Source organism: Lichtheimia ornata, assembly GCF_029851405.1.
Source record: "Lichtheimia ornata isolate CBS 291.66 chromosome Unknown scaffold00007, whole genome shotgun sequence".
Taxonomy (NCBI): Eukaryota; Fungi; Mucoromycota; class Mucoromycetes; order Mucorales; family Lichtheimiaceae; genus Lichtheimia; species Lichtheimia ornata.
The window spans coordinates 594,653-618,871 of NW_026695327.1; the positions used below are offsets into that span (position 1 = coordinate 594,653).

At 43.6% G+C, this 24,219-nt stretch overlaps 9 protein-coding genes across 9 annotated transcripts; 6 read left to right on the forward strand and 3 right to left on the reverse strand.

Annotated features, from left to right (window-relative positions):
- Positions 1–1,188: 1,188 nt before the first annotated feature.
- On the forward strand, positions 1,189–3,531 carry O0I10_002601 (uncharacterized protein; the record flags this gene model as incomplete). Its single annotated transcript, XM_058482682.1, has 4 exons — positions 1,189–2,113; positions 2,196–2,217; positions 2,297–2,483; positions 2,584–3,531. 4 exons carry the CDS (start codon positions 1,189–1,191, stop codon positions 3,529–3,531), a joined length of 2,082 nt encoding a protein of 693 aa, XP_058346706.1.
- A 1,376-nt stretch (positions 3,532–4,907) lies between these two features.
- Positions 4,908–6,320, forward strand: O0I10_002602 (uncharacterized protein; the record flags this gene model as incomplete). The annotated part of the gene is made up of 10 exons (XM_058482683.1): positions 4,908–4,939; positions 4,995–5,019; positions 5,082–5,123; positions 5,182–5,203; positions 5,287–5,386; positions 5,451–5,506; positions 5,571–5,604; positions 5,663–6,005; positions 6,080–6,107; positions 6,181–6,320. The coding sequence occupies 10 exons, from the start codon at positions 4,908–4,910 to the stop codon at positions 6,318–6,320; spliced, it is 822 nt and encodes a 273-aa protein (XP_058346707.1).
- Positions 6,321–6,649: 329 nt separating this feature from the next.
- O0I10_002603 (uncharacterized protein) lies at positions 6,650–8,162 on the forward strand (the record flags this gene model as incomplete). The annotated part of the gene is made up of 4 exons (XM_058482684.1): positions 6,650–6,912; positions 6,976–7,125; positions 7,211–7,572; positions 7,633–8,162. The coding sequence occupies 4 exons, from the start codon at positions 6,650–6,652 to the stop codon at positions 8,160–8,162; spliced, it is 1,305 nt and encodes a 434-aa protein (XP_058346708.1).
- Positions 8,163–8,464: 302 nt separating this feature from the next.
- On the forward strand, positions 8,465–9,711 carry O0I10_002604 (uncharacterized protein; the record flags this gene model as incomplete). Its single annotated transcript, XM_058482685.1, has 5 exons — positions 8,465–8,512; positions 8,599–8,741; positions 8,800–9,271; positions 9,337–9,519; positions 9,580–9,711. The coding sequence occupies 5 exons, from the start codon at positions 8,465–8,467 to the stop codon at positions 9,709–9,711; spliced, it is 978 nt and encodes a 325-aa protein (XP_058346709.1).
- A 656-nt stretch (positions 9,712–10,367) lies between these two features.
- Positions 10,368–10,942, forward strand: O0I10_002605 (uncharacterized protein; the record flags this gene model as incomplete). Its single annotated transcript, XM_058482686.1, has 2 exons — positions 10,368–10,518; positions 10,602–10,942. The coding sequence occupies 2 exons, from the start codon at positions 10,368–10,370 to the stop codon at positions 10,940–10,942; spliced, it is 492 nt and encodes a 163-aa protein (XP_058346710.1).
- Positions 10,943–11,280: 338 nt separating this feature from the next.
- O0I10_002606 (homocitrate synthase, mitochondrial) lies at positions 11,281–12,828 on the forward strand (the record flags this gene model as incomplete). The annotated part of the gene is made up of 4 exons (XM_058482687.1): positions 11,281–11,443; positions 11,510–12,094; positions 12,165–12,438; positions 12,510–12,828. The coding sequence occupies 4 exons, from the start codon at positions 11,281–11,283 to the stop codon at positions 12,826–12,828; spliced, it is 1,341 nt and encodes a 446-aa protein (XP_058346711.1).
- A 1,056-nt stretch (positions 12,829–13,884) lies between these two features.
- Positions 13,885–15,526, reverse strand: O0I10_002607 (uncharacterized protein; the record flags this gene model as incomplete). Its single annotated transcript, XM_058482688.1, has 5 exons — positions 13,885–14,612; positions 14,687–14,866; positions 14,938–15,050; positions 15,107–15,208; positions 15,345–15,526. The coding sequence occupies 5 exons, from the start codon at positions 15,524–15,526 to the stop codon at positions 13,885–13,887; spliced, it is 1,305 nt and encodes a 434-aa protein (XP_058346712.1).
- A 47-nt stretch (positions 15,527–15,573) lies between these two features.
- On the reverse strand, positions 15,574–15,930 carry O0I10_002608 (uncharacterized protein; the record flags this gene model as incomplete). The annotated part of the gene is made up of 1 exon (XM_058482689.1): positions 15,574–15,930. The coding sequence occupies one exon, from the start codon at positions 15,928–15,930 to the stop codon at positions 15,574–15,576; it is 357 nt and encodes a 118-aa protein (XP_058346713.1).
- Positions 15,931–17,908: 1,978 nt separating this feature from the next.
- Positions 17,909–19,879, reverse strand: O0I10_002609 (uncharacterized protein; the record flags this gene model as incomplete). The annotated part of the gene is made up of 5 exons (XM_058482690.1): positions 17,909–18,061; positions 18,843–18,909; positions 18,975–19,052; positions 19,109–19,211; positions 19,267–19,879. 5 exons carry the CDS (start codon positions 19,877–19,879, stop codon positions 17,909–17,911), a joined length of 1,014 nt encoding a protein of 337 aa, XP_058346714.1.
- Positions 19,880–24,219: the final 4,340 nt, after the last annotated feature.

Below are 24,219 nucleotides of genomic sequence, written 5' to 3' on the forward strand. Positions count from 1 at the left end.
GAAGCGGGAAAGCTTGCTCTCCGTCTTACATCCTGTACTCTTTTTCTTTAGTCCCTTTGCTCTCATTCTCTCTCCTCCCCCACCTTCACCCCGATTTTCGGAGGTTGCGGATCGCTTCTTGTTGTATAAGAACATTACATAGCTATCCCATTTACTATCATCATCATCGTCATCATTGAATAGCATGAACACCATCATTCTACTATTATACGCCCGATCTTACAAGGGAACAAGGTGAATAACCTGGATATCTTGTGTTCCCTGATTATATACAAATGGGGACCTTTTGTACCCTTTGAATAAAAAACGGGGAGCAAGGGTCTTGCCATTATTCCCGAAAGATCACACAATATATATCATTGTTTCAATTTGCATGGTAACAATAGGGTGACAAGCGGGTTTCTTGTTGTAGAGGATCATGCATCACATGTTTGGTGCCCTGATGATGATGATGATGCAGCACTTTAATCGATAAATGAGAGAGAGTGAGAGTGAGCCTGCTGCTGGTTACTTTGTACATCAATTGTGGGTTGCATAAGTCACATGGGCTCTTGGGATGTCCCCCTCCACACATGAGTATAGCTCCACTTGAGTCATATGTGCATTTATATGTCATTCAGTCAACCCACTAGATACTTTATTAACCTGATCACCGATCATATCAAATATGATGAAATGGCGTTCTTTGTATATAAATGACCACGTGCATAACTTTACTGGCGAAACAATTTGTATTAAACAACAACAAATAGTGATAGGGATATGTAAAGCGTATACTACTTCTAGCATCAGCAGCAGCAGCAGCAGCAACAGGTGACAATGTACTATGACCTCATATTCCTGGTATTGTGCCAGGACGAGGAAGAGAAAAAGACCGAGGCACGGGTTTGATGAGCCATGTACTTTTTTTGCGTGATGTGAGTGTTGCTGCAACGACCCAAAGTAGGATGGATGTGTGACCCAGGCGGTTCACGAAAAGGCAAGCCATGATGCAAGAGCTATGATAGAAGTGGGGGGCCATGAAAGGAATGGTTCCGTCGGCAATGTCGAAAGGGGATACACACGCACACACGCATACATGAGTGTTATGCTGTTCAAGTCTTACAATCCTTGGATTATCAATGGTTGCTCACACGCCCTTGTTTCATTTTTATTCTTTTTCTTTTTCTTTTCCCTTTTCACCTCCTCATGTCATCTCCATTGCCTGTCAATGCAAAACAAAACTACCAACATCCACGCGATGGTGACAATACTACCAGCAGTAGCAATGGCAACGAAGACTCTCAACAGGATAGAGCTGCTTCCATTGCTCGTCTAAGCTCTTCTCCTGTTCGCTACAGCAGCTCTCCTCCTCGCAGCATAAGTTCTGGAAGATCGTATGGTAGCACCGATATTGATGCCGTCATGGCTGGTTCCACTGGCTTGTTTCGTCCCTTGTCAACGCCCACCTACAACTATGAGGACAACACCGTATCAGTGGATTTGCCTGAAGATCAAGTAGCTCGTGTGGTGAAACGACATTTGGTGGATACAACATCACCGGCAGGCTCCATTATAGGCACAAGTGGAGGTGGTGGAGGTGGTGGTGGTAGTGGAAGTTCTGTACAACGCATTCAATCCATTGATTCCACTGGATCCTCTGGAAGTAATATCAAATCGGTGCATCAATTACCAGGTGGTGCTATCACACACGACATTTATAAATGGGCCGAAGCTGCTGATATGGAACAAGCTCGTCGAACAAGATCTCAATCCGTTTATATCCCACGCAATGAACCTTCGGATCCTGCATTGGCTCGTTTACGTGACCCCGGAGGCTTTCGTCGCTACTTTGTTTATGATCGAGCTGCTCGCCAAGGAAAAGAACCTCCTCATTGGATGACTCGTACTTTTGTCGACTTTCTTGCATTGTATGGCCACTTTGGTGGTGAGGATCTAAGTGATTCGGAAGATGAAGATGATGATTCCGAAGAAGACAACGAGCGAACTGGACTACTCAGGGGTGATGATCGGGCAGCTCGTTTGATTCGTCGTGCTCAAGAAAATGCAGTTCAGGGCACTGCTACCCCTGGAAAGGCTGTTTTCCTATTACTCAAGGCATTCGTTGGAACAGGTACAGAGGATGTGAATGGATGAATGAAAGGAGTTAATAATAACCCCTTGGCTAAATGGGTATTCTTTTTCTTCTATCCCAGGTGTCATGTTTCTACCAAAAGCGTAAGTGGGGTGCATATTGCAAGAGGGTGCATGCTTGTTTATTGTTATCATCACTCACACGATAGATTGCATATATTAGATTTTACAATGGAGGCATCTTTTTCTCAAGCATGCTCTTGTCAGCAATCGCTTGTATTTCCCTTTACAGTTTTTTGTTGTTGGTGCAAACACGTAACAAGGTCCCTGTATCGTTTGGTGACATTGGCGGAATCTTGTTTGGCAAATTCATGCGAGTGGCGGTGTTAACAGCCATTACGTTTTCGCAGGTGAGTTGCTGGGATAGAAAGTGGGGAATGGGCCACGTTGCACAAAGGGGAAGGGGAAATCATCAAAAAGACTAATCAACCCATGGATATGGTTTTTAAGGTTGGCTTTGTGTGTGCGTATATGGTCTTTGTGTCTCAAAACCTTCAAGCATTGATCGAAGCCTTGTCCGATTGCACAATTCAAACACCCCTGCCGTACCTGATCTTGTGTCAGGCTGTTATCTTTGTACCACTGGCTATGGTACGCAAGATCCAGAAATTGTCCTCTTTTGCCTTGATCGCCGACGTATTCATCATGATGGGATTACTGTACTTGTACTATTACGACTTTCTCACGCTCGCCACTCATGGTATCGGTAATGTGGAATGGATGATCAATGCCAAATCCTTCCCCATGTTTATTGGCACAGCCGTTTTCACCTACGAAGGCGTGGGTCTTGTGATTCCCATCACTGAGTCCATGAAAGAGCCTCACAAGTTCCCTCGCGTCCTTGGATTTACTATGGTTGGCATCACAGCTATCTTTTTATCGGTTGGCTTTATCTCGTACCTTGCCTTTGGAGATAAGGTACAAACCGTGATCCTCCTCAACATGCCAGCTACTCCCATTGTCAACACCGTTCAAGCTTTGTACGCCCTTGCCATTTGCTTATCAATCCCATTGCAACTCTTCCCGGCTATTCGCATCATTGAAAACATCCTCTTTAGCCGATCAGGAAAGCACAATCCTATAGTCAAGTGGGAGAAGAACGCTTTTCGTTTGGTGGCCGTATTTATTTGTGCATGCATTGCCATTGCTGGTTCGAATGATCTCGACAAGTTTGTATCACTGGTGGGATCATTGTGCTGCTTACCACTTTGCTTCCTATTCCCGCCATTGTTCCACTTTAAGGCTATCGCAAGAACTCGCATGCAAAAGATGATTGATGTCACCATTATCGTATTCGGTGTAGCGTCCATGACTTATGCAACAGGTATCACCATTGCACTGTGGTCTGAAGGTGGTGGAGGTGCCCCCATCTCTCGATGCGTACCCAATGGCAACTGAGCAAGACGTCATATGAGAGACCTCGTATTATTACTACTTCTCCTCCTCCTCCTGCTATCTACCGTCTCATCTTTTCCCTCTCTCACTCACACAAATAACAATCCTGTACTAGAATGTGGTTGTCTCTGTATTATCTTTTCGTTTCCCCTACCTTGCAATATAGCTTACCACCTCCTATATCCCCATTAACAGCAGCCATCCACTCACACCACCACCATCCTATTATATCTCTTACATAAAGATATACCATTCATATTCCCCTTGGATTATGGTAGTAATGATGCCATTCACGAATAACACTGCTTCTCCTACTATGGATGTACAAGCGAACGATTGTATCGTGTACTAGGTTTATTCACAAATACGACATGTTAGGCCAGGATCGTAATTGCGATCCACACCCAAACCAAAGGTCTTCTTCATAAAGTCATGGTACAAGGTCAAGATCAAGTTGAGTTTCGGGAATACCTTGAAGCCTACAAGGATCTGATCACCTCCACATGCACATCACCATGGGACATTTTAACCGCCTCAGCATGATTTAATTAGCAACATGGGTCAATGGATCAAGGCGCTACCTCGAAAGAAATGCCGTACAAGTATAGCTGGGTCGTCAAGCAATACGATTAGTGGATGTTGTCTCATAACAAGAAGATCCAAACATCACAATGACCACCGCGACAATGAAAGTAGGACAACAATGAAACGCTATTATGAATGACCATAAGGTCCTCTTTGTTAGTATCCACAATGATACTCAGATCGACTTGGGGCTTTGACGGTGTAAGCAAGCAAAGAAATAGGTAGGAGTAAAATGAGCAACAAGCATCCTTGTTGTGATGATTGTCTTATGCATGAACCCTTGTATGCCGCCATACCTACTTACAGAGCAATTGCCAAAATGGCTTCATTCGAGCGCTGTAACAAGTAGCCACGAATTAGGAAAAATTCTATCCATTAAGGTGTCACGTCGAATAAAGGTCATTGTCCGATTCGATACCATAATCAACATCTACACACACACACACACACGAAGTTGCATGATAAAGTAATACACAACTACGAGACCAATCAATGCCATCCACTTGTTCATGTACATCCATCATCATGACATTCTCATACATGTGAATCATCCCATCCTCATTTATTGAGGCATAAATCTATTATAGAAAGCTATACAACAATGTGGCCAAATGATAGTGGTGGAAAATGCATATGCCCAGTGTCACGTCCAACAACGCGGGCCGCATAAGCAGAGGGTGGATAAATGGGTCGCCGATCGGGTTATAGTTTAGAGTGTTTGAGTACAATCGAGACACAAAGCACGCGCTTTTCACTTTTGAATTTCCTCTTTTCTCTTGCAAAGTACACTTTCAATGCTTGAAGACGAATACTACTGGGGTGCTCCGTACGTAATTGAGACAAATGCGCTGTTCTTTTTGTGTCTAATGCTTCTCATGTAGCACGTCCACCATTGACTGGTGCGAGGTATGCTTTCGCGTGTGCACGATCGTGTATGGATCCACTTGCTCTTCTAACATTGCATACAGGAGAACTATATCGTATCACCCTATATTGCCGAATTCTTTAACGTAAGTTGCCTTGGGATATGGAGGATGTTCTTGAAAGCTTACATGGCTCTCGATATAGACAACAACCAATCTCGCCTTTGGTAAGTAGACAAGGCCAATGCAAACGGTGTGTGTGTGTGTGTGTGTCAACAACCATATTGACAATGAATGGGATGGATTATAGGCTTGCTTGCATTGTTTGGTATTTGGAACACGCTAGCGAATGGCTTCAGCAAATCGTTCATCTTGGCCCACTTGTCAGTCATGTTTGTCGGGTTTGGCTCGTGCGTAATTTCTGTTTATATTGCTGTATCATGCAAAGGTTACTCACCATGGATGATGGGATAGGTGGTGCTTTCACATGACTTTACAATACGAGATGCAGCTCCTGGATGAGCTTCCTAGTAAGTATAAACGCACATACATACGATGGCTATAAGCGCTGAACTCACTTCTTGTATGATATAGTGATTTACGCCGCTTGTGTTATGGTTTGGCACATGTAAGTTTGAACTCACTTTTGTGTGTGGATGCAGAATATTCACGTGTGTACGACATAGTTTTGAAGTCTATCCTCAGAAACGATACGGCATTATGCTTCCTTTATTCCTTGTCGCCTATTCTGCATTTGTTACGTACTCCTATTTGATCATCAAGAATCCTGTATACCATCAAGTGTGCTATGCCTTAGTGGTTTTCGCTATTATTTTCCGATGCATCTACGTCAATCACTCGGTGCCATCCATCTACGTCTATGAAAAGCCCTGGTTGACTCGTCTCTTGTGGGGTGGTGCATCTTGCTTTGTTATTTCATTCCTTGTTTGGAATATCGACAACCAATTCTGCGATAGTCTTCGAGGCTGGAGAACGACAGTAGGACTACCATTGGGTGCTGTTAGTGAGGTAGGCCAAAACATGTGAAGGTGGTAATGCACAAAGTCACTAATCGAGATTGGCTTTTTCTTTATTAATGCTAGTTACATGGCTGGTGGCATATTGGAACAGGTAATTGGGATGAGTAGCATGGAAGGAAGGGGGTTTGGTTGGTGATGATGATGCTCATCAATGACTATTACAGGTCTTGGCGCATATTACTTTGTTGTATTTTGTGAATGGATCCATCAATTGATGAAGGGCAATGCTCAACAATACGAGATCGTTTGGCTCGGTCCAGTTTGCTATATTCGTCCCGTTCGGAATCAAATCAAGAAAGAGTAGATGTGAACCCCTTGTTCCTGAGCTATGCTGTTTCATCTATTTCTCAATATATTAGATTTCGCATTGAGATGCTTGTGCAATAGAGATGGATATATTCCCATTGCGGATAAAAATGATGTGCATGTGTACTACCAAGAGGAAAGAGAAGACATTGGTTGAATTCGAGCTGGGGTTGGGCTTAGCGTTGCCATGATCGCACGCACGCACACACACATATATCCTCCACTGCTTGCTAAAAAAAGAGCGAATCATCCTCTTTCTTTCCCTCTCTCTCTCACTCACTCACTCACCTCGCTCACTCTTCCTCTCTCTTATTTACAACCACAGCAATGAACTTCAACAACATTGCCTCACCCTTTGCAGACCATTACATGGACACTTCCGGTTCACCCAGCTCCTCTCTCAGCTCGCCATTTGAATCACCAGGAGGTTCACCCACTGCAGGCTGCTTCAAGCCCTATATGCAGCAATCACACCAGGCGTCTTTACAATTACCAACAGCCACTCAACAAGGTGGTGGCATGCAACCCAATCGACCTCCTTCACCATCTGCCTCCAGTGGAAATAGCACTTTTGTGTATAAACTCTTCCAGCAAGTGATCAAATTACAGTGGATATATATAAACGACTATCATTGCTAACATGTATCGTTTAGGATTTTGGCTGAAGAAGACGAGCAACTCATCAAATGGGGACAAAATGGAACGACGTTTATCGCAAGAGACAGCCAAGATCTTCGTGAAAAAGTATTTTCAAAGTACTTTAAACACAAAAGTTTTGAGAGCTTTGTGAGACAACTCAACATGTAAGTTCGATCGTTGGATGATAAGGAAGGATAGGATGGCTAATTGATTGATGTGTGTGTGTGTGTGTGTGAAACATGATGATAGGTACGGATTTCACAAGGTGAACAAACAATCGCGTGGACAGCGAGGAGCTGAGAACCAGATCTATGAATTCAAGCATCCCAATTTTCAAAGGCATCGTGCTGACTTGCTCGATGAGATTCGGAGGAAGCCAAACGATCATGCTGATAGCCGTCGTGATGCAAACGCCAATCATGGAAATAGCGCAGCCACCGATCCTTACGTGTCGCAAATGATTAGACAGCTGCAGCAACAAGTGGATCATGTCCAACAACAGCTTACCCATGTGCAACAAGAACTCAAAAGCACCCGGAGGCGGGAGCATGCTCAGGAACAGATCATCAAGAGCATAACAAACTACCTTCGACAGCAACATGGTGCACAATGTAAGGCATTTGTGTTGTTGCCATGGATACGATCGATCTAATAATATCCCTTCTACATAGTGCAATTACCCGCCGAATTAGATTTTGATCCAGAGTGTCCTCCTCCTATTGTTATTTCATCGCATGACGTTGACGCTTCTGCACCACATATGAACCTGGATCCAACACCGTCATCACGTCGAGCAGCTCGTCTCACCGTACAAACCGATAATTTGGGTCATATCGCACAAGGATCACCTCTTTCATCACCATCATCCTCCGTACATCAATCACCCGTATCACCCATGAATGAATACCATACCGCCATCAACACTCCATTACCGCCCAGTCCAAGCCCAGGTCCTTTTACAGATGATGAAGGTGCAAGTGTTGGTAGTTATCAGAGCCCTAATGCTTCACCAATGGGCGATCCTTTTGCAATGTTTACCTCCCAGCAACAGCAACAGCAGCAACAGCAGCAATTCATTTATAATTCATGGCAAGATCAGCAGCAACAAAACATCCAGATGATGGATCCTCAAATGATGGCCATGATGCAACAACAGCAACAACAGCAATTACAACATCATTTCACAGGCACAAACATGTAGTATTCTTGACACATTTTCTATTCTGTACACTATTCTATACACATTTTATCTATTGCATTTGCCCACCTGCCGTAACATTACATACCCATAAATCAGAATGAAACTGTTTCCACGTGCTTTTTATCATCACCCATATTGTTCAATATAAGCTTTTAGAGGTAAGATGCGGCATTGTATGCAGTGGGCGGGGCATGGGATCAACAAATCGGAAGAAAAGTACCTGACAACCACCGACCGGGCATTTGCCTTTTGTAGACATTGCAACTCTTGTTTCCTTTTCACCCTTTCCTTTTATCTCTCCAATGACCGTTCCTGTAACTGTATTGACTGGATTCCTTGGAAGTGGCAAGGTAACCACACAATTGACCTGTCATGAGTTGGGTTGGGTTGGGAGGTGGCACTGAATGCTGATGAGTCGACCCTTTTTATCTTTCAGACAACTCTCCTCAACTACATTTTGAAAGAGCAGCATGGCAAGCGAGTGGCCGTCATTGAGAATGAGTTTGGTGAAGTGGCAATCGACGATGGGCTGGTAGTGGTGGATGCTGGTCAAGAGATATACGAGACTCAAAATGGATGGTGAGTGTGACACACGGACACACACGACCACAGACAGGCTAATGATGATGATTTAAAGTATATGCTGCAAAGTACGAGGGGACTTGGTGCGTATCCTGCATGACTTGATTGATAGCAAAAAGCCTTTGGATTTGATCCTTATTGAAACAACCGGCATGGCGGATCCAGGTCCCGTTGTCCAAACCTTTTACATGGATGAAAAAGTGCAGGCAGCATTTCGGATGGATTCTATCATTACCATGGTGGACGCTAAGCACGCCAATATGCAACTCGATCAAACCCCTGAAGCCTATCAACAAATCGCCTTTGCAGATGTCCTTTTACTCAACAAGGTGGATCTCGTACAGCGGGCTGAGCGAGACAAGCTGATCAAACGGATCAAGGAGATCAATGATGTGGATATTGTTCCTTGCGAATATGGTCGTGTCGATCTTGACAAGATTATCAACATTGGTGGATTTGATCTTGAGCGTGTTTTGGAAAGAGAACCGGCCTTTTTGAAAGAAGACGATGACCATCACCATGAACACGTATGTACAAAGGTTTGAGTGTTATTGGATCAATGGCATTATTGGCTGACCCAAGGTTACTATAGGAACGACATGAGGGTAGCATCACATCCGTTGGTATCTGTGAACCAGGCGCATTGGACTTTGATCATTTGAATCGGTGGATCCAAAGTGTGTTAGCATCTCTCGGCCCCAATATTTATCGCATGAAAGGCATCTTGAATGTCGAGGGAGAAGAGGATAGATACGTTTTTCAGGGTGTACATATGGTATGTAGGGCATGGTGACATCCATGCGATTGCTTTTTTTTCTTACACAACATGTTCTAGGTATTCGACGGCCAACAAGATCGGGCATGGGGACAAGATGAAGATCGTATCAACAAATTAGTGTTCATTGGGAAGAACCTGAAGCGTCAAGTGCTTGTAGATAGCTTTAGACAATGCATAATCAAATCATAAAAGTGGAGTTCTCATCATTGCCATTGCTACATTTCCAAAGAAGGGTTGGTTGGTACTCCTCCTTATCGCCCATGATATTATTATTGCTGTGACACGGGGATTATATGATGTATCATCCCTCGACCATGAGCAGTAGTACGACGACATGTTGCTTTTGAGAATGTGCCTCAACATCTATCCAGTAAATATGGCGAGATTCAATCCCTCCATAAACCTCCTTGTTTACATGATTCGTATGATCCCAAAGCACACACATAGCTATGATTGCTATTGAATACCAGTATTCTTTATCAAAGGCGGTCGTTGAAAAATGCAGGGAGCCTCAGCATACATGTGATGGTCGCTACTGCAGCAGCAGCAAGCTTTATTCTTTGATGGATGTTGTGATGTCTATCTGTTGTCTTTGCTATTGGGGGAATAATGTTGTGTGTTACCAACAACAATGCCACCTTCAGATTTGGCTGCAGCCACGACGCTATTTATAGTTGTGCAAGCGATTGCTGTACCACTTTGCGAAGACTTCCAAGAAAAAATAGACGTGGACCAGCATATCCCTTTTTCTCTTTATAACCACTACTACTACACACACTCGTTTCCGCCCGCCATTTGTCGTCGTTGTCATTCCCATCATGGCGTCTAATTCCTCTTCATACCGAATGGTTGCCATCGTTTTGGCGTTCGTAGCATTCATGGCGTCCGTTGCCCTGGCTGCCGATGTTGTGAGAATCGATGAGCCCACCGACAATGCACAGTTGCCTAGCAACACCGAGATCAGCTTCAAGTATACAGTTATTGGTGCTCAAGCTGGTATGCATAATGATGAGCGCGCATTTGGATGTACATGCATTGAGTTTGGATCACAGGGTTTTAACTGGGTTATCACTATTTAGCTGGTATCACGGATGCTTACTATCCCAATTCGATGACGGTCGACTTTGAATGGGTGCAAAACGGCAACGAATCCAACGTGTTGCGTTTCAATGCAGCTAGCTCACTTGAGACGACTTCTGCACCTGCTGGTGTATCGGATAAGCAATATGAAGCTACATGGAAGACACCCAACTGCCACTTTTTCACCCGTTACAACCCTAGCGAATACACATTCTCGCTCCTCTTTACCCCCGTCTATCCTGAACTTACACCCAACATGACAGCACCTGGTCCCGAGCAACAAGCCATGTCGGTACCCGTCAACATCAACGTCAACAATGGCACATTCCCCAGATGCTAGAGATTGAATAAATGCACCAAAGCACCCTATTTATATTTCATTTGCTGTTGTCTGCAGGAGAAGAGTCGATTTATGCGTGACATGTTATTAATAAGCTAAACTAACGTCGTCATGGATATGGTGGTTGGGCGTGTTGGATACGTGTGTGAAACATCTCCGAGGTGACTTGAAAATGATAATCTCAATGCATTGATTCAAATGGAAACAAGCGTCTTTTTAGCCAGCAATAACAACAACCCCCCGCATCATTAGCCCTTGTTGACTCATTCTTCCTCTTTCTTTCATTCTTTCATTTTTAACCCCCCTAAAACACACTTTATCAACTTTGTTTGTTCATCATGTCACCACCACCTCCACCACCAGCCAACGGTAGCCAACAGGGTGGCTCCAACAACAATGCTGATCGACCTCGTGAGCCCATCGTATCACCATACATGCCAAAATACCCCGATCCCATGTCAAATATCTCCAACTTCAAGATTATCGAATCGACGTTGCGAGGTAATTCTTCTTTGAAAGCAATGGCCTTTATCCATGATGGATCGTTGACGTCATAGACTACTTTAGAGGGTGAACAATTTGCCAACGCGTTCTTTGATACGGAAAAAAAGATTGAGATTGCCAAGGCACTTGATGAAATTGGTGTTGATTATTTGGAGCTCACGTCACCAGCAGCCTCTGAACAATCTTTGAATGACTGCAAGGCTATTTCCAATCTTGGATTGAAGGCTAAGATTCTGACACACGTGCGTTGTCACATGAATGATGCCAAGTTGGCGATCGACACCGGTGTGGATGGTCTTGATGTGGTGATTGGCACATCCAGCTACTTGCGTGAATTTTCACATGGCAAGGATATGGATTACATTACTGACAAGGCCATTGAAGTGATTTCCTACATCAAGGACCAGGGTCTGGAGGTGCGTTTCTCTACCGAAGACTCTTTCCGATCCGATCTTGTGGACCTTCTCAGCATTTACAAGGCTGTCGATAAGATCGGTGTCAATCGTGTGGGTATAGCAGATACCGTAGGATGTGCCAATCCACGTCAAGTCTATGAATTGGTGAGGACTTTGCGTAGTGTGGTCAGCTGTGACATTGAATGTCATTTTCATAATGATACGGGCTGTGCTATTGCCAATGCATATGCAGGTAAGACATTACAAAAAAGTGGGATGGATGGATGGATGAGAAAACTCATCATGGTTCTATGTATGCAAAGCTTTGGAAGCGGGTGCTACCCACATTGATACATCCGTTTTGGGCATTGGTGAACGTAATGGTATCACGCCATTGGGTGGTTTACTTGCTCGCATGTATGCAGCGGACAAGGAATACGTCTTGAACAAGTATAATCTTCCAAAGATCCGTGATGTGGAAAACATCGTGGCTGACGCCGTTGAGGTTACGGTGCCATTCAACAATTACATCACTGGTTACTGTGCATTTACCCACAAGGCAGGCATCCATGCAAAGGCTATTCTCAACAATCCCAGGTATGGAAAGACATGTGCACAAATGAAACAGAAAAACATAACCTAACAAACAACACTCCTCCATTTGATAGCACGTATGAGATTTTGAAACCCGAAGATTTCGGCATGTCCCGCTATGTGAGCATCGGCCATCGACTGACGGGATGGAATGCCGTAAAGAATCGTATTGAGCAGCTGCAGCTGACTGATCTCAAGGATGAGGATGCTAAGATTGTCACTCAAAAAATCAAGGAACTTGCAGACATTCGACCGCTCTCACTCGATGATGTCGATACAATGCTGCATCATTACCACAGTGCCAAAAATGAAGGTGCACATAAGCACTTTTTAGATAACATTGGTACTCCAGACCAAATTGCAGAAATGATGAAGAATATGGCATCTCAATAGTAATACATAGCTTTGATAATTTGTATTAAAAAGAACATGTTCACGCAACACAAATAGATCACTTTTTACAACATGTTTCAGAAGAAAGACTAATGCCGCTGTCGTTCCGGATCGTTTTTGGCTGGCCCATGTTGAGTAGCAGTGTCACCGGTGATCGGATTTCCACATTTTCGGCATCGACACCATCGTTGAAATGAAGCGTGATAATAAGAAGATGCTTGGCAGTTGGGTTGATGTTGTTGTAGAGGCAAGAGGCGGCGTCTTGATCATCGAACACTATCATTGGTACCATGCAGGGTGCATCCCAAGTACTGGATGGAGAGGGAAGGACACGTGTCATAACTAGCCTAAAAAAAGTTGGCAAAGGTTACATACAAACAATGTCGTATGCAACATTAAAGTGCGTATGAGTCTGACAGCCCATGCAATAAAGAAAAAAGGGGAATAACGCGACCAAAAAAGGCTCACGCATAAAATTGTGTGTGTGTGTATGTATGTGTGTGTATATGAACCCTTTAATGCCTGATTCCTTTTGGATTAGCCGACACCCGATGAGACATGAAGCAAGAGGAGATGATGCTTTGTTATAACGAGACCGTATTCGCACGCACAAATTCTCGGGTGGCAATGATGATGGTGTTGTATTCAATGTGCTGGGTACTTCAATCTCGTATTGCCAATTTTTTGAAGGTGTTGTACCCCAGTACATTTTAGGCGGAAGTCGTTTCCGATCATCATCGGTAATAGTGGTGGTGGTGGAGGTGGTGGAAGTGGAGGTTGCTGAATTTGACGGCTTACCCACCGTATTTGGTGCTAAAATGGGCTGAACGGATGATGGTGAAGGAAAGCGAGAAGGATGATGTTTGTATCCATTGTTCGGTATTTGGATGGGGTGTGTGCAATGAGTAATCGCTCCATGGTCGATAACAAGCATGTATGTAAAAGATAACACGGATCACACGAAAAGTTAAAAAGAGAGAAAGAGAGATGGAAAACACCACTGAATCAAGATTCTTTTATCATTTTTCGAGAAAAGAAACAAAAACAACGCAAACGTTACACATCTCTATCTTCGCTAGAACCCTTTTTGATCAACTGCTCTTGGAGTCGTTGAGCTTGGTGTGATTGCTGATATCGCATGGCTTCTTCATCGGAGATGTCCAGGATACGTGCTGCCTTACTGCTCCGTTTAGGCGCAGCAACAGGTGTAGCAGGGCTGAATTTTTCATCGAGGATCGACATGTCTAATCCCATATCGTCGTTGTAATCCGGCCCTTCTTGTTCCTCGCCATCCACAAGTACCGGACGTATGGTTTGTGTTGCCAGCAACTCTTCCATGTACATGTCATCATTCTGATTCCCTCGTGACAAAGGTAGTTGGTTTGTTGCTACACGTCGCCTTCGTCGCCTATCATTGCTCCTCCTCCTGTTACGGTCTTGATCACACCATAATGCGCTATATCGCTTTTGACCCAAACGCCTATATCGAAAAGATCGTGGCATACATCGACGCCATGGCCGCTGTATTCGATACGTGACACGGCGCATAATTCTCCATGCTTTGACTGCATAATGGCTTCCAATCGATGACTTTGTTGCAGACATCCCACTACCAACAGGCGACCATAGCTTCTTCCAATCATCCAAATCATCCTCATCTTCCTCTTCGTCATCATAGTAATAGTCATCGAATTCGTCATCATCATCTTCATCGTCGTCGTCGTCGTAACTCGAATGACGTCCTGATCGGTTGATGTATTCCACCGTGGTCATATTCAAGTACACTAATTGTTACACATAGGCATCATTAATCCCTCAGTCTCATGAGCGCGTCATATATGACATGTATGTTACTTACCTAATCGAAGATGAAAAAGGAAGAGGCGTAACATGGCAACGGCACCAATGATCGAAAGGATGGCGAGCAAGACTGCAATGACCAAGCTGAGATAATAAGCGAGGCTCACACTGTAGTTGGCTTGAATTGTTCCTGGATCATCCAACACTGGCCCCGTGACATGCATCAACAATTCCAATGCTATAGGACGAGGGCAAAATTAGCGTACCATGTGACATCCAAACAATAATATTTTCTCTCTCCTTACTTACCGTGACCAGCAAACACATTTATCCGATATGTGCTCATCCAAAGCGTGGTTGTCGCCAAGGCCGTATACCACACCAATGCAGATAAGGCCAACGTGATCAGGGTCATGAATAATCTACCATGATGCATGAGTCAAGGGGATACTATATATACGGATACCTTATAGCTTACTTGTAATTGCTTTGTCCAATACAACAATTTAGCCAACGACAATGGTGATCCATGCCAGCAACGCATTTGTTGCATAATTTGCAATGTCGAGTTGATTTGGGTCTAAAGATAATTCGAGCATGAGTATATATATAACATGTCTCCTTCTCTCTCTCTCTCTTTGTTTTCCCCTACATGTACCATGTCCCTACCATGTTACTCGTCCATGTTGCCCACCATCCCTTTTCATGCTACTTACACTTTGATACGACATATGCCACACACGTTTGTCATTGAATCCACAACAGGGATGCCATATCGACGTACGTAGGTTTTGCTTCGAGGAACTTGATTTCGCTGACGAGCTACAATAGGTTCTTCGGTTGACACGAATGATGTGATGATGCTGAGTAATTTGACGCCAATGCTAAAAGCTACCATGATGTATGAAAGAGTCAAGGAGATGATAGTAGTATGAACCCCAGGGTCTAACATTGGTCATTGACAAAGATGACAATATCAGAACCAAGGAGTAAATAAGCGCATACACAAGAGTGAAAAAAGGATATCTGCCAACTCCATGGCCAACGTGGGGTATACAAGAGAGTGTTGGTTGATAATTCTGGGTTCCATGCTGATACCAGCGCACGGGTATTATCCATCACTGGATCGCCATTGACAAAGTGATATAGAAAGCCAAAGAAGCCAAGGTCGACAGTGATACATGCGATCCATTGAAGTATAAGATAGTTGTCAAAGGGAGACTGATATCCATGGTTCCTGAGCCAGTCATTGTCCTCCCATGAAGGAATGGAACTGCTTGATCGTGTAAAAGATATTCGCATATTGAATGTATATAGAGTGTGTTGGTGGTGGTATAATGCTGAAAGAGATCCAATGCCGGTTCGTATAAAAGAGTCAAAGAGTGGGTGATTATGGTAATGACATTGGGGTTGAGGAACAAAGAAATAGCCAAGAGACCCGAAAGCGGAAACAAGTGTATGAAGAAAGAGAAATAGAACAAGCAAGAGAGAGTGAGAGAGAGCGAGGAGAAAGCCTTGGAACCGCATCGTGTGACAAAGGAGGGATTGTATCACCCTTCATCCACCCCTCAACTCACATCTATATGTACATTGTTTTCCCTTGCTGTTGTATCTCATCATGTCAATGATCCCGGTATGTTGCGATTTCATATGTCTCTCATTACACGTCCTACTATGCGTTGTGCGATGGCGTCAAATGACATTATCACCCACTCCACTTTTGCCAATAAACAACCTTCCATATCACCCGTTATTCATATCCATCTCAGCTTGCCCAAAGCGCTATGGTAGGTAGTACAGAGAGGATCAGCATGATATTCACGGATCAGCAAACGTCGTTTTCACTTTTGCTATAACTTGTAAACGCACATTTTCATGTTCCAAATTGGGTACCCGTATCACCTTCCTGCAGTGCAACCGGCATGATGCTGCCAGCTGATCGGTCTTGAAAGAGTGACATGCGTACATTCATAAAACACTCACACTCAGTCTTTGCATATGCATATCCTCTGCGGATGTGAATTATTATGGTTTGTCCACGCGTCTACTTGTTTGGACCCATACCATCTTATTGCAGCAACAACGACATCGATGACGACTGAATCATTGTATGATAATGTTGCCTGTTGACAAGGTGCTTTGCTTACATGTAGGATGCATTGCTCACGTGATTGCCATCGTTGCATCACCAACAGGCGTATTGCTTGCATAGTGCATGTTGGATGCGAAAAGTGTAATGATGATGAAAGTGTATCATGCAAATTGAGCATGCCGATATGATGTATATGGAATCGATGCAACAACAGCGTGCTGAACTAAAAGTGATGGATCCATCATTAGCACATTCTTATTCACAGCAGCTTGACGGGATTAAAGAACGCGTGTTGCAGCTCGATGCGTAAATAGGTAATCATGCATACAAGCATCGTGTACATCTTGTTGAAGGTATGCTGTCAAATTGCTGGTGCTGTATCGACACAAAAAGACATCAATACAATTGCACTCTTGATAAGAGCATACATCTATTTAAACGATTCTCCTGCTTCAGCCCATCATTTTCATCCTTCAACTTCCTTCATCCTAGAGGATTTTAACGAGCAACACTCGAATAAAGAAAAATCGGTTCCTAACAGCCTACATTCCTTTTATGCCTCCATGAGTAGCCAGCTAACAGCCACTTGCTCCCATTTGAAACTTTTGTCAATTCCACTGCATAGGAATGATGCTCCTGCTCCAGGCATTCATTTCCATGATTCAATTATCTTGATCCGAGCTGATTTGACTGAGCTACGCTCAACCAAGATTACATCAGTTGAGCTAGATAGTACATAATAGATGTGTGGATTGATGTACTTGCTCCTTAGCTGTATCTCAATCAAATCAGCTCGGATCAAGATAATTGGATCATGGAAATGAATGTCTGGAGTAGGAGCAACGTTCCATTGTTGTAGAATAGGCAACATCGCTGATTGTGAGGAAATGGCTGATAGCTCGCAATACATGCCTGTTCCTAGATGATCCATAAAGTAATTATACATTGACCCTTTCATTCATGCAAACGTAGCTGTGTTACACAACACGACCCTCTGCATCTTTTACTCTGTCAGGGTCTAGCTACTTGGCAATGAACAAAGACCACTCTTCATATAGTGTCACGCTTACAAACATAAAGGTGCCTGTATCTCCAAACTTTACAATGAAACGTGGGGTTTTTATTAGAGCAATGTGCTCGGCTTGGCCAACAGCACCTTGTGCGAAAGTTTCACGTTCAATGTCGCAACTAGCCCAAAAAATATTTTTTTGCTCGTCGTTGTCGAAGAGGTCGACCCCCAGATCCAGTTTGGCTGGTGGCGACATTGCGAAATCTGGGATTAGCCACGATGAACTTGAAACTGGCACCCAAGGTGCAGTTGGCCAAGCCGAGCACATTGCTCTAATAAAAACCCCACGTTCGATTGTAAAGTTCGGAGATACAGGCACCTTTATGTTTGTAAGCGTGGTGCTACACTGGGGCTAAAAAATATGGGTTCAAAATGAAGCAAATCTGGTATATGTGCCACATATGAACTTGAGCAGGTTTTTCCAGATTTATAGCAGACAGCAATTGAAGATATGATATATACCAATCTGAAGCAGCTCATAATAAATAACCAGATTAGCAGCAGATTAACAATAGAATACGACAGTCCGCATTTAGCTGCCTTTTAGATACCACCAAGATGTCATTAATGATTGTACCAGATATTTATGAGATAACTTTCATATGACAGCTAGCTACTTCGGATACACCGAGATACGATTGCCTTCAACTTATATACATATTCCATTATTAAGGCTAAGCTCTTCCTTTGCCTTTTTCACGCGCACTCTTCTTCCTCGTGGTCATTTGGGGTTGCTGTGCCGCATGTTCGGGCTGCGTGTGGTCACCAGTGTCACCAATGATAGGACTCCTATTGCTTCCTTTTTGCTTCTTTGCTTTTTCGCTTCTTGTAGCACGCTGCGAACGTTGACGCTTGGATCCTAATGGCTTGGATTAGCAGAGTGTTTATAAGAAACAACCATGAGCAAGAATAACCTTGACAGCTTCTTGTTGGTCTTCTCTCTTCTTCTTCAACCTCGTTTTCGATTTGGTCTTCTTCATTGGTATCCTGAGGAAACGTATTAGCTTATTATGGGGTGGAGACGATTTAATGTGTTGCTCAACAGTATCGTACCTCAAAATCATCTCGATAAACCTTCTCCGCTGTTGTCTGTACAGGCTCATTCTCATGCGCTGATTCACTAAAGTAAAAACACTGCTGTTTTAGAATCCGAACATATCCACCTTATAATGTTTTGGCACTCACCTGTCACTTGATGAGTCGTCTGCCGCATATATGTTACGTGGTGGTGATGGTAATGGATGCTCGCTTGTACATGCAATTCTATTATGGAGAACACTCGTTAGCAAAGAATGATACGATATGATGAAGTATACAACCTCTGTTGGCCGCTGCGACTACTCTCCGCTTCTTGAATAGTTGATGGTTGGCTTATTGTAAGTCTTGAAGCTCCAAGGGATGATACACTTGATTCAGCTATAGCTATCCACAAATGGAAGTTAACAAGTGTAGACGACACGCTACGTACAATTCATACCTTGTTTTTTGGGGGTTGTATCTGTGCTTGTACGTCTGAAGGCTTCGGTCATGATCAATCTTGCACCCCATTGGCCTTCACAAGCTCTCAGCGGAAACAAATCGACAGACATGTCCTCCAATAATCGTGCCATTTCTGTTTGTGCCACTGATATTACATCGATCCAGGTAGAATTACTTGGTAGATTGCCATGTTTCCTTCCGTTAGATGCTATAAGATTGGATATGGAGCGAGAGTTTCTTTGAAAAGACTGTGTGATGCTCCGATCCCAATTTGAGCCTTCTACGTGTTGTCCAATGGTATCAATCAAGCCCCATGAGAACTGCCTATAACGTTCGTTTTCACCACCTCGTGGATGCTTGTAGGTAGGTCGAATGTTCGCCCACCGGCCTTGAGCAGTGGTATTACCGCCAATTGCAGTGGTAGGATTTGTATTGAATCGATCAATAAGGCCCCGTATCATCTCCTCTTGTTGCGTTATCTCCTCTTCGAGCTTATCGAGCCTCTGTGCCACCTCCTTGCTTGACCGAAGCACTGATTCATTCACATTTTGTATCAGACTCAATAAACTGCTAAGAAGATCCACAGCAGACTGGTTGGAAAGGTTGCTCATGATAAGTTGAAAAAAAAGGGGAAGAGAAGAGCAATCTAATCCGCAGCTGAGAAGATCACTTATTTGCTGTATTTGTACAACCCAGGAACCTGTCATATCGTCACGCTTCTCGCTGCAATGTAGTATGTATAGAGGTAGCAACAATGCTTCTTGGATAAATTTCTTATTTAGGTGCTGCCAATGTAAACATGACCGGTAATGATTGGTACTTCCTCCCACGCCCATCTTGTGTTGAAATCCTCCACGAAATCTCATACTGGTCATTGTTTCTTTCTTCTGTTTTCCGATGTCCTCGAAGCGTAGCTACACTTACGTTTGCTTTAACTGTCATCTTCGCTTGAACAATCGTGATGATCCTAAAGCAGAGCACCAACAGCGTTGTGCGGTGGAAATAGCAACCAGAACCATCAAGCAAGCTAGAGAATGCTATGGTCATAGCGTGTTTAATGATGCGTTTTTAGCAGTGCTTCGAGAGGTATTCCTAACAATGAATAGAGAGCACTATATAACACAGGATTAACCATCGATTATCATGAAATAGGATCATACCACCATTACGAGCACCCACGATTACGAAAATGAAGCATCATCAAGCCATCATGAAGCTGGGTAGGCTTTACATGCAATTGCAACATGTTCCCCTTTCCCCTTTCTCTTCAAAGTAAACGATACTCAATCATTTTTATTGCCAGAGCTGTCGATGTAATGGATGTGGATGAAGATATCGACGTGGAGCGTGCTGAGAATGAAGAAGATCCGCAACAAAATGTTGACAGAAATGATGAAGATGGTGATCAAAACGATGAAGGAAGCTTCAGCCCTCATATGCAAACCGATCCTGCTCCTCAATGGGATCATGAAGATATATGGAATCAGCTTATGTTTCCCAGACTTGATGAGGTATAGGATTGAATTTGGATTTGATAGGAACATTGGCTGCTAATATATTCGATTTTTCAATGTATTCAAGGTCTTTTCGCATTCAAACACTGAAACGATCCCTCAACATGTTGCTGTAAGCGCTGACATATACACACTTGGAATGACTCATGGAGGCTCGCAAGAGCTATGCGAGAAAGTAATAGCTAAGGTCAACAAGTATATTGGTGATCGACAGCCGCATCTCGTAAGCTGCTACCGAGCAAAGAAGGCCCTTCGGGATTTTTATCCGATCAAGCCAAAGTCGTATCCAGTGTGTCAAAATGGGTGTATGTTGCTGTCCGATTCATGTTCTCTTGTTCGATGCCCATATTGCCTATGTAATTTTTGCTATCCAGACAACAAGCCTAAGCAAACAATCGAGTATCTCCCCTTGCGTGATCAGCTCGAACTAGTTGTTAGGGATGATGAAGCACGTGATCTTTTGAAATATGGGCAACATTATTCGGCGAATGACGATGGCATCATGTACGATATTTTTGATTCTCCTTTCATGAAAGAGATCAAGAAGACGCATTTGTTTGATGGTGATATCAACTTGAGCTTGATGCTTTTCACAGATGACTTCCAGCCGTTCAAACGCAGCAGCCACTCTATGATGCTCGTTCACGCGATAATTTTGGATTTACCACCTGAAGTCCGATATCATCAAAAGAACATGTTGCAAATATGTGTTACTCCTGGTCCCAGGACTGTCGATGCAATTAGCTTTTTGGAACCAGTTCTCGAGGAGTTGGAATCAATCGCCACTGACGGCTTTCATGTTCAAGTTGGTAGTAGCATGTTACGCGTCAAGGCACACTTGGTGCTTGTGGGTGGCGACATGCCAGCAGCTTCAAAAATGGCAGGGCTTATAGGCCATACTGGATATCACGGATGCCGTTTTTGTTACATTAAAGGTACTCCATTGTTAATGGCGAAGTCATAATGAAGGTATATTAACATATATGGGTATTGATACAGGAAAACACAATGGCAGTGCAGTGATATTTCCTCCTGAACAGGTGGAATCTGATATGAGAGAACCGGCCATGTTTAAAGCTTTACGTTCTTCTATTGGTCAACGTCGCCCCAGTCCATTCGCAACGCTTCCTAGCTTCCATGGCTACACATTTTTCCCGATGGATATTATGCATTTGTTAGGACACGGCATTGCTCATCAGCTATGGAATATGATGCAAGGAACTTACGGCAAAAACAACAATCCATTGTATTTAAGTCCGGCTACCCGTAACACCATCAGCCAACAATTGATTGCTTCAAGCCAAACAACACCATCATCGTTCTCAGGCTCTTGTGGAGATATCAAAAACAAATCGGGATACTTTCGTGCGGTGGATTGGATACACTTTGCCCGCTTCTTATTGCCTACGGTGCTGCTTGAGTATGTGTCAGACCCAGAGGCTGTAAAAGCTTTATATCACCTGGTCAATATCTTTGAGATTGCATTTAGTCGGATGACCAAGCCAAAAGATGTCAAGTTGTTGAAAAAATCTGCTAAAGGTTAGTAAGAAATATGACAATCCCGAATGTTTAACTAAAAACAACACTTGTTTTATTTACAGGGTGGACAACGTTTCTCAAATCACAAGTATCTCGACAAAACCTCTCTGACTCAGTGTTTACAATGAATGAACATTTCTTGTTACATTTGCATCGTGTTCTCCGCCACCTTGGTCCATTACCAGTTTATGCAGCATTTGCTATGGAACGTGCTATTGGTGAGATCAAGGGTCACATAAACTCAAAAAGCAACCCAGGAAAAAATGCCAGCAATGTGTTGGTTGATTTGGCAGCAGCTCGTTATCGAGAAAAAAGAATGCAAGGAAACAACGATGATAGTGAAGAAGGTCGAGCCCAGAAGAGATTTATTACCACCACCAGCAGCGATGTGGGCAGCCCTGAGTTGTGGGGGCCTTGTATTCGATGGATCAATTTGAGTACAAATCCACAAGCAAAGTTGGCTATTCGTGATTACTGGAGATGGTGTCGTGGTGCACAGCATTTGACCATTCCTAATTGTGATATACAGCAAGCATCGCGAATGTGGAGAATGGGCAATTATGATATACCATTGGTGTTCACCAGTGCGCTAAGGAATGAAAAGACGGCCTTTGTCAGATGCATTATACCTGTTGATGTTGATAAATCAAATGATCCAGCTAAGGTACAAGTACAATCAAGAGCATACATCGGCCAAGTTAAATTTTACTGCAAGCATATATACGATGATGAAGAGGTATTGCTCGCTTTGGTGGAGGTATGCAGTACGGATGTAATTGATGGCGTACCATGGCCTTATGGAACGAACAAACGCAAAGCATTGAAGGCCATACCATTGTCTTGTATTGTTTCAGACGTGGGGGTATCGCAGGCAAGCAGTGGCCGACATTTTTTCTTCTGGTCAAGCAGCAATGACAAGGCTGAAGATTTTGCTGTAGATATAGACCACCCTCTACAATATATATGATGATGCACACTACTTTTAACAGACGTGAAGATCCCGATCAGCGGGATGAGTGAGCTTCTTTTGTCATTCCTTTCGGCTTGTTCTCATGTAAAAAGGCTGTCACAAAACCAAGCTTGTCCCAAGATTGTTCGCATATTCAAGATTGTTCGCATATTCTAGACACCACCTGCTATTCCTTTAGCCTCCATGCAGATTCAGATGTCCCCAAGATCCTTTCATTCCATACAGCGCCCATACAACTCAAGATTCCACCCATTTTTAAGATTTATGCCATATGAAATAGATTCTGTCTAGAGCAACTACCCCCAGTGCTATATGAGAAGTGGTCTTTGTTCATTGTCATAGCTGGATCCTGGCAGAGCAAAAGATGCAGAAGGACCTCTTTGGGTAACTCAGATAAAAAGTCAGGACTTCAGGGACAATGGATGAAAGGTACGCAACCCTCACACTACGGGAAAAAAGTTGGCTATTCTTGGGTTAAAAGCTGGTGAAAAAATCCCCCGTTTTTTGGGTGACTTTTTACCAATCGACCCAAAAATCACCAACAAGATCACCGGTTTATCACCATAAGATCCCCCATATCCCCCACATACGACCATGATTTCACCAAAAATCGCCAACGAGATCACCGGTTTATCATCATAGAATCATCATTATCACCAAGTTTTCCCCCAAATACAACCATGATTTCACCATAATCACCCATGGCATAACAACTATATCCCCAGGTCATTACACAGTGGGTGTGGGTTATACATTGGTGATGGTGGCCATCCCATGTTACCATAGCACCATGCAATGGGAGTTCAAGTCGACCGGAGTGGACAAGTGCCAGTAGTAATCCATTGGGGTATGCAGCCTGTGCCGGTGCCACTTGTACAGTGAGCACTCACACCCCTCCATCATGCCCAACACACATACGACTATGGTA